At 45.9% G+C, this 10,000-nt stretch overlaps 1 protein-coding gene across 2 annotated transcripts in view; it reads right to left on the bottom strand.

The window, feature by feature from the left end:
* Positions 1 to 10,000, bottom strand: part of RPS6KA6 (ribosomal protein S6 kinase A6) — a 115,735-nt gene that overhangs the window by 74,389 nt on the left and 31,346 nt on the right. For both annotated transcript variants that reach the window (XM_073598090.1, XM_073598091.1), the window contains exons 3-4: positions 6,010 to 6,126; positions 3,049 to 3,130 (exon numbers count right to left, since the gene is read on the bottom strand). In XM_073598090.1, the coding sequence (XP_073454191.1) occupies positions 3,049 to 3,130; positions 6,010 to 6,126 (199 nt within the window). The remainder of the gene's footprint in view (positions 1 to 3,048; positions 3,131 to 6,009; positions 6,127 to 10,000) is intronic.

The raw sequence follows: 10,000 nt of genomic DNA, 5'->3' as shown, positions 1-10,000 counted from the left end.
GTCCGGTATTTATATATTGTGGGGTCACCAGTCCGGTATTTATATATTGTGGGGTCACCAGTCCGGTATTTATATATTGTGGGGTCACCAGTCCGGTATTTGTATATTGTGGGGTCACCAGTCCGGTATTTATATATTGTGGGGTCACCAGTCCGGTATATATATATTGTGGGGTCACCAGTCCGGTATTTATATATTGTGGGGTCACCAGTCCGGTATTTATATATTGTGGGGTCACCAGTCCGGTATTTATATATTGTGGGGTCACCAGTCCGGTATTTATACAATGAAATCATATCCCCTCTCAAGCGTCTCTTCTCCAGAGAGAATAAGTTCAGAGCTCACAACCTTTCCTCATAACTAAGATCCTCCAGACCCTTTATTAGCTTTGTTGCCCTTCTTTGTAGTCGCTCCATTTCCAGTACATCCTTCCTGAGGACTGGTGCCCAGAACTGGACAGCATACTCCAGGTGCGGCCGGACCAGAGTCTTGTAGAGCGGGAGAATTATCGTTTTATCTCTGGAGTTGATCCCCTTTTTAATGCCAATATTCTGTTTGCTTTGTTAGCAGCAGCTTGGCATTGCATGTCATTGCTGAGCCTATCATCTACTAGGACCCCCAGGTCCTTTTCCATCCTAGATCCCCCCAGAGGTTCTCCCCCCAGTCAATAGATTGACTTCAGATTTTTACCACCCAAATGCATTATTTTACATTTTTCTACATTGAACCTCATTTGCCATGTAGTTGCCCCTCCCCCATTCATTTGTTCAGATCTTTTTGCAAGGTTTCCACATCCTGCGGAGAAGTTATTGCCCTGCTTAGCTTAGTATCGTCTGCAAATACAGAGATTGAACTGTTTATCCCATCCTCCAGATCGTTTATGAACAAATTAAATAGGATTGGTCCCAGCACAGAACCCTGGGGAACCCCACTACCCACCCCTGACCATTCTGAGTACTCCCCATTTATCCCATCGTCCAGGTCGTCTTTTTTTTTAAATTCATTAACCACTTCCATACCGGGCCTATTCTGACACTTCTCTCCTACATTAAAAGTAAAAAATTAAAATTAAAAAAAAAAAAAAAAATGTAAAAATTTAAATTAAAAAGTAAAATTACTCTTTTTTTTTGCTAGAAAATTACTCAGAACCCCCAAACATTATATAATGGGGTTTTTTTAGCAGACACCCTAGCAGAATAAAATGGCAGTCACTGCAACTTTTTTATGTATCACCATATTTGCGCAACAATTTTTCAAACGCTTTTTTGGGAAAAAAAAAAAAAGTTTCATGAATTTAAAGAAAAATAACAAACAATAAAGTTAGCCTGATTTTTTTTTTTCTGTATAATATGAAAGATGATGATACGCCAAAGTAAACAGATATGCAACATGTCCCGCTTTAATATTGCGCACACTGGTGGAATGGCGCCAAACTTTGGTAACTAAAAGTCTCCATAGGTGACGCTTTAAATTTTTTTTTTTTTACAGGTTACCAGTTTAGAGATACAGAGTAGTTCTAGAGCTAGAATTATTGCTCTCGCTCTGACGCACGCGGCGATACCTCACATGTGTGGTTTGAATGGCGTTTACATATGCGATCGCTTCTGTGCGTAAGAAACGCAGGGGCGGGGGGGGGGGGGGGCTTTACTCTTTTACACTTTTACTTGCTTTACTTTTTTTTTTTTTTTTTACTTAATTTGTTTTATTCTTACACTTTCTTCTTTTTTTTGATCACTTTTATTCTATTTATTTTTATTTAATTTATTTTACTTTTATGTAAACATCCCTTGTAATAGGAATCATTCGTGACGGGTCCTTTTTATGGAGAGATGTGGGGTTTATAAAGACCTCCCCCTCCCCCCTACATCTCTCCTCCAGGCTGGAAGAGATTTAAAAAAAAAAAAAAAAAAAGTAAAAAGTAAAAGAAAAAAAAAAAAAAAAACGACCTCTCTCTTCCTTTCCAGCCGAGATCTCCGCTTTGTTTACTTCGGACCGGCCGGACATGACTTTATTGGGGCGTCCGACGGTCATAGAGATGACTGGGGACCATCTGGTCACCGAAAATCTCTATGATCATCATCCGGCGGTGGCGAATTCTTTCTCCGGGACGCCGATCGCACGGGGCGAGCCCGGAGAAGCACCGGAGGGGGGCGGGCAGGGATGTCCCCTCCTGCCGCCTGTAAGAACGATCGAGCGGCTGAACTGCCACTCTTACGGTGCACGGAATCGGCGGCTCTAAAAGAATGATATCTGAAGAATGCCGGCAGCTGCACCCGTCATTCAGATATCTCCACTGAAAGTCACAGACGTCTTATGACGCCCTTGGGCTGGAAGTGGTTAAAGTGTCTTTTTTTTCCCCCCAAAAAAATTGCATTTAAAAGACCGCTGCGCAAATACAGTGTGATATAAAATATTGCAACAACCGCCATTTTATTCTCTAGGGTCTGTGCTAAAATTATATATATATATAATGTTTGGGGGGTTCTAAGTAATTTTCTAAGCAAAAAAATACTGATTTTAACTTGTAAGCAACAAATGTCAAAAAAAGGTTTAGTCTTTAAAGTGGTTAAACTGACCTCATTTACAGACCGAAGTTCATTCCTTTGACCCAAGATTGAAATGTTACTTTGTTTATAGTTATCTCCGACGTTGTGATAAACTTGGCAGGCTGCCTGGATTTTTTGATTTTTTTTGTCAGCTGTTGGAAGTTATCAGAGAACTCTGAACTTGATACATAGAATCGGAGAATTGCTGTTTTAAGATCGGAAGGGGGAGGGGGTAGAATCGTAAAATTTTGAATCTTTAACGATTAATCGTGCAGCTCTGCTTGACGTGGGCACTGCGGCTTCCATAGAGATTTGCAAATGTGTGCAGCTAACCCTCTGCCTTTAATGTGAATTGTTAGAATTGACTTTTCTTTTTTTTGCTGGCTGGTAAGTTTGCAGAGGGAATGTTTGCTCTGTAAGCCAATTGGTGGGAGGGGAGGGGCTTAGGTGGGCGTTGTCCCTTCTGAATAACAAATTTGGTGACAAAATGGGAAGAGCTCACCTTTCAGAGAAGCTTTCTTTAATACTTTCATTGCATAAAGTTGTTCGGCATCTGGACCGATCATTTTCCGTACGAGGAAAACCTGCGGGGAAAAAAAAAAAAAAAAAGAAGTAGTTGTCGTGTGATAAAAATAACGGAATGGCTCAGAATGTAACACAATAACCCCCCGGCAAGTGTCATGACCAGCAATGACCCCCCAGCAAGTGTCAGGACCAGCAATGACCCCCCAGCAAGTGTCAGGACCAGCAATGACCCCCCAGCAAGTGTCAGGACCAGCAATGACCCCCCAGCAAGTGTCAGGACCAGCAATGACCCCCCAGCAAGTGTCAGGACCAGCAATGACCCCCCAGCAAGTGTCAGGACCAGCAATGACCCCCCAGCAAGTGTCAGGACCAGCAATAACCCCCAGCAAGTGTCAGGACCAGCAATAACCCCCAGCAAGTGTCAGGACCAGCAATAACCCCCAGCAAATCTCAGGACCAGCAATAACCCCCAGCAAATCTCAGGACCAGCAATAACCCCCAACAAGTGTCAGAACCAACAATAACCCTCAGCAAGTGTCAGGACCAGCAATAACCCCCAGCAAGTGTCAGGACCAGCAATAACCCCCAGCAAGTGTCAGGACCAGCAATAACCCCCAGCAAGTGTCAGGACCAGCAATAACCCCCAGCAAGTGTCAGGACCAGCAATAACCCCCAGCAAGTGTCAGGACCAGCAATAACCCCCAGCAAGTGTCAGGACCAGCAATAACCCCCAGCAAGTGCCAGGACCAGCAATAACCCCCAGCAAGTGTCAGGACCAGCAATAACCCCCAGCAAGTGTCAGGACCAGCAATACCACCCATCTACTCACCGCAAGGTGCAAGCCAGGCCAGCCAGCAGCCACCCACATAAAGACGCTAGCCAGGCCAGCCACCCACCCACCCACAGCAAGGTGCCAGCATGTATAATGTGAAGAACGAGCCCTTAATGTTTTTTTTAATAAACATTAACATGTTCAGTTTATACCAAATTTTTGCATAAAATTGTTATTTGTTTAAAGTTTAAATGTACAAAATAACAGCACATAATATAGGCAAGAGAGGTGGGCGAAATATCGGTATCGTAACGGCACCGAAAAAACGATATTGGTTGATCCCTGCTATTAATGACACTGGCTGGGAAAGGGTTAACATCGGGGGGTGGGGGAGGAATCAAAGGGTTAAATGTGTGGCTATCCAGTGTTTTACTGTGTGGGAGATGCTTTTACTAGGGGAAGGCTTGGATCCATGTCCCTGTTTGCAGAAGACACAGGATCCGTCCCTTCCCTCCTGTCAGAACAGCGATCTGCCTTGTTTACATAGACAGATTGGCGTTCTGTGTCTCTGCAGGATGATTGGCAGGGGCAGGTACCGGTGAACATCGATTATACACATATCCACTGTATATAATCACAACGGGAGCAAGCCGCCGGCAGAACTGGATCACACACACAATATTTCACAAAAGTAAGTACACCCCTCGGTGACATTTGTGTAAATCTTTTCTTCTCTCTTTTCATGTGACAACACTGAAGAAATGACACTTGTCTACAATGTAAAGTAGTGAGTGTACAGCTTGTATAACAGTGTAAATTTACTGTCCCCTCAAAATAACTCAACACACAGCCATTAATGTCTAAACCGCTGGCAACAAAAGTCAGTACACCCCTAAGTGAAAATCTCCAAATTGGGGCCCAATTAGCCATTTTCCCTCCCCGGTGTCATGTGACTCGTTAGTGTTACAAGGTCTCAGGTGTGAATGGGGAGCAGGTGTGTTAAATTTGGTGTTATCGCTCTCACTCTCTCATACTGGTCACTGGAAGTACAACATGGCACCTCATGGCAAAGAACTCTCTGAGGATCTGAAAAAAAGAATTGTTGCTCTACATAAAGATGGCCTAGGCTATAAGAAGATTGCCAAGACCCTGAAACTGATCTGCAGCACGATGGCCAAGACCATACAGCGGTATAACAGGACAGGTTCCCCTCAGAACAGGCCTCGCCATGGTCCACCAAAGAAGTTGTGGTCACGTGCTCAGCGTCATATCCAGAGGTTGTCTTTGGGAAATAGACGTATAAGTGCTGCCAGCATTGCTGCAGAGGTTGTAGGGGTGGGGGGGGGTCAGCCTGTCAGTGCTCAGACCATACGCCGCACACTGCATCAAATTGGTCTGCATGGCTGTCATCCCAGAAGGAAGCCTCTTCTAAAGATGATGTACAAGAAAGTCCACAAACAGTTTGCTGAAGACAAGCAGACTAAGGACATGGATTACTGGAACCATGTCCTGTGGTCTGATGAGACCAAGATAAACGTATTTGGTTCAGATGGTGACAAGCGTGTGTGGGGGCAACCAGGTGAGGAGGACAAAGACAAGTGTGTCTTGTCTACAGTCAAGCATGGTGGTGGGGGTGTCATGGTCTGGGGCTGCATGAGTGCTGCCGGCACTGGGGGGCTACAGATCATTGAGGGAACCATGAATGCCAACTGTCAATGTCAAGCTGACGGCACTCCCACGCCAGCGCAGAAATGACATCATCTCGGCCTGGCCAATTAAAGTGGCCGGGGATCAATACCTGAAAGATGTCGGCGGGGAGCTCTGGGAGGATGCAGTGGCCGAGTAAAGGTGAGTAGAGTTCCCAGACCCCTGAAGCCCCTCTGTTATAGAGAAGGGTCCCCCCCCCAGTATCAGACAATAACCCCCCCCCCCGATTGTTGAGTGCAAGTCTGATGAAGCTCGATGACTCGGGGAACCTCCTCCGCACTGTTCAGTGTCACCCACATTGATGAGGATCTCAGTGTCCCCCGCATTGTACAAAGTGAGCAATGTCCCCCCTCCCCCACCTTCCCCCCCTAGAATAGTCACTACACTTTGAACAACAAGTGGTAAGTAATGCAGAGAGAGCCGCAGACAGGCAGATCGGAGGAGGGGCTGAGGACTTACCTTTCCAAAAGAACCCTGACCCAGGACCTTCAGGAGCTCAAACTGTGCCGGGTCCGCCTTCTCACAGCCTTCCTTCACATGGTGGGTGATCTGGATCTCCTTCACATTTCCTTCATCCTGGAGAAACAAACCAATCAGTGACACCATCGGCATCCGCAAAGTATTCACAGAGCTTCACTTTATCCACATTTCATGTTACAGCCTTATCCAAAAATGGATTCAATTCATTATTTACCTCAAAATTCTACAAACAATCCCCCATAATGACAACGTGAGAGAAGTTTGTATGAAATCTTTGCAAATTTAGTAAAAATAAAAAAGGAAAAAAATCCCATGTACATAAGTATCACAGGCTCCGCCCATGTACATAAGTATCACAGGCTCCTCCCATGTACAGAAGTATCACAGGCTCCTCCCATGTACAGAAGTATCACAGGCTCCTCCCATGTACAGAAGTATCACAGGCTCCTCCCATGTACAGAAGTATCACAGGCTCCTCCCATGTACAGAAGTATCACAGGCTCCTCCCACGTACATAAGTATCACAGGCTCCTCCCACGTACATAAGTATCACAGGCTCCTCCCACGTACATAAGTATCACAGGCTCCTCCCACGTACATAAGTATCACAGGCTCCTCCCACGTACATAAGTATCACAGGCTCCTCCCACGTACATAAATATCACAGACTCCTCCCACGTACATAAATATCACAGGCTCCTCCCACGTACATAAGTATCACAGGCTCCTCCCACATACATAAGTATCACAGGCTCCTCCCACGTACATAAGTATCACAGGCTCCTCCCACGTACATAAGTATCACAGGCTCCTCCCACATACATAAATATCACAGGCTCCTCCCACGTACATAAGTATCACAGGCTCCTCCCACGTACATAAGTATCACAGACTCCTCCCACGTACATAAGTATCACAGGCTCCTCCCACGTACATAAATATCACAGACTCCTCCCACGTACATAAATATCACAGGCTCCTCCCACGTACATAAGTATCACAGGCTCCTCCCACATACATAAGTATCACAGGCTCCTCCCACGTACATAAGTATCACAGGCTCCTCCCACGTACATAAGTATCACAGGCTCCTCCCACGTACATAAGTATCACAGGCTCCTCCCACGTACATAAGTATCACAGGCTCCTCCCACGTACATAAGTATCACAGGCTCCTCCCACGTACATAAGTATCACAGGCTCCTCCCACATACATAAGTATCACAGGCTCCTCCCACGTACATAAGTATCACAGGCTCCTCCCACGTACATAAGTATCACAGGCTCCTCCCACGTACATAAGTATCACAGGCTCCTCCCACGTACATAAGTATCACAGGCTCCTCCCACGTACAGAAGTATCACAGGCTCCTCCCATGTACATAAGTATCACAGACTCCTCCCATGTACATAAGTATCACAGGCCCCTCCCACGTACATAAGTATCACAGGCCCCTCCCATGTACATAAGTATCACAGGCTCCTCCCATGAATTGAGCTCAGATCCATCCTGTTTCCACTGATCATCCTTGAGATGTTTCTACAACTTGATTGGATCCACCTGTGGTAAATTCAGTTGATTGGACATGGTTTGGAAAGGCACACACCTGTCTATAGAAGGTCCCACAGGTAACAGTGCATGTCAGAGCACAAACCAAGCCATGAAGTCCAAGGAATTGTCTGTAGACCTCCGAGACAGGATTGTATGGAGGCACAGATCGGGGGAAGGGTACAGAAACATTTCTGCAGCATTGAAGGTCCCAATGAGCACAGTGGCCTCCATCATCTGTAAATGGAAGAAGTTTGGAACCACCAGGACTCTTCTTAGAGTGGGCAGCTCGGCCAAACTGAGCGATCGGGGGGTGAAGGGCCTTAGTCAGGGAGGTGACCAAGAACCCGATGGTCACTCTGATAGAGCTCCAGCATTTCTCTGTGGAGAGAGGAGAACCTTCCAGAAGAACAACCATCTCTGCAGCTCTCCACCAATCAGGCCTGTATGGTAGAGTGGCCAGACGGAAGCCACTCCTCAGTAAAAGGCACATGACAACCATCCTGGAGTTCACCAAAAGGCACCTGAAGGACTCTGACCATGAGAGACAAAATTCTCTGGTCTGATGAAACAAAGATTGAACTCTTTGGCCTGAATGGCGAGTGTCATGTCTGGAGGAAACCAGGCACCGCTCATCACCTGACCAGGACCATCCCTACAGTGAAGCATGGTGGTGGCAACATCATGCTGTGGGGATGTTTTTTAGCGACAGTAACTGGGAGACTAGTCAGGATGGAGGGAAAGATGAATGCAGCAAAGTACAGAGAGTGAAGGTTCATCTTCCAACAAGACAACCACCCTAAGCACACAACCAAGATAACAAAGGAGTGGCTACGGGACAACTCTGTGAATGTCCCCGAGTGGCCCAACCAGAGCCCAGACTTGAACCCGTGATACTTATGTACATGGGAGGAGCCTGTGATATTTATGTACGTGGGAGGAGTCTGTGATACTTATGTACATGGGAGGAGCCTGTGATACTTCTGTACATGGGAGGAGCCTGTGATACTTATGTACATGGGAGGAGTCTGTGATACTTATGTACATGGGAGGAGTCTGTGATACTTATGTACGTGGGAGGAGTCTGTGATACTTATGTACGTGGGAGGAGCCTGTGATACTTATGTACGTGGGAGGAGCCTGTGATACTTATGTACGTGGGAGGAGTCTGATACTTATGTACGTGGGAGGAGTCTGTGATACTTATGTACGTGGGAGGAGTCTGATACTTATGTACGTGGGAGGAGCCTGTGATACTTATGTACGTGGGAGGAGTCTGATACTTATGTACGTGGGAGGAGCCTGTGATACTTATGTACGTGGGAGGAGCCTGTGATACTTATGTACGTGGGAGGAGCCTGTGATACTTATGTACGTGGGAGGAGCCTGTGATACTTATGTACGTGGGAGGAGCCTGTGATACTTATGTACGTGGGAGGAGCCTGTGATACTTATGTACATGGGAGGAGTCTGTGATACTTATGTACATGGGAGGAGTCTGTGATACTTATGTACGTGGGAGGAGTCTGTGATACTTATGTACGTGGGAGGAGTCTGTGATACTTATGTACATGGGAGGAGTCTGTGATACTTATGTACATGGGAGGAGTCTGTGATACTTATGTACATGGGAGGAGTCTGTGATACTTATGTACATGGGAGGAGTCTGTGATACTTATGTACATGGGAGGAGTCTGTGATACTTATGTACATGGGAGGAGTCTGTGATATTTATGTACATGGGAGGAGCCTCGGATATTTATGTACATGGGAGGAGCCTGGAATACTTCTGTACATGGGAGGAGCCTGTGATACTTATGGACATGGGATTTTTTTCCTTTTTTATTTTTAATAAATTTGCAAAGATTTCAAACAAACTTCTCTCACGTTGTCATTATGGGGATTGTTTGTAGAATTTTGAGGAAAATAATGAATTTAATCCAATTTGGAATAAGGCTGTAACATAACAAAATGTGGAGAAAGTGAAGCTCTGTGAATACTCCCCGGATGCTCTGTATCAGCCTATAGGAAGGAACACAACTCTTATCTCATCAAGCTGAATTTTAATCTGCTTATAGGTTTACCACGCCCTGTTCCTCCCCTCCCCCACATCAACATGCAACTGAGTTTTTTTTTTGTTTTTAATAAAACCTCTTCGTTTCATTACACACCTTATATGAGGTCTGGTGATGTCATCACTGGGTCTCTGTTCTAATCCATGAAATGCAGGCAGATCATGTCTGGTGGGAGGGGCCAGCAGGGGGCGGTACATAGCTTTCTGAAGACATCCCAGCCCCCGGCCTCGGTACTCCTCCCAAGAGCCCTCAGCCCTGACACAAGAAGTGGGAGGGGTTATGCAAATATTAAAATGCCTTGATAGGCGGGGTGTCAGTCTGGAGGAGTGAGAGAGAAGTCACCAGA

The sequence above is a fragment of the Aquarana catesbeiana genome, linkage group LG09, assembly GCF_042186555.1.
Source record: "Aquarana catesbeiana isolate 2022-GZ linkage group LG09, ASM4218655v1, whole genome shotgun sequence".
NCBI classification, from domain to species: Eukaryota; Metazoa; Chordata; class Amphibia; order Anura; family Ranidae; genus Aquarana; species Aquarana catesbeiana.
Note: the sequence above shows the minus strand (reverse complement) of the source record. Positions and strands in the feature narration are given on the sequence as shown.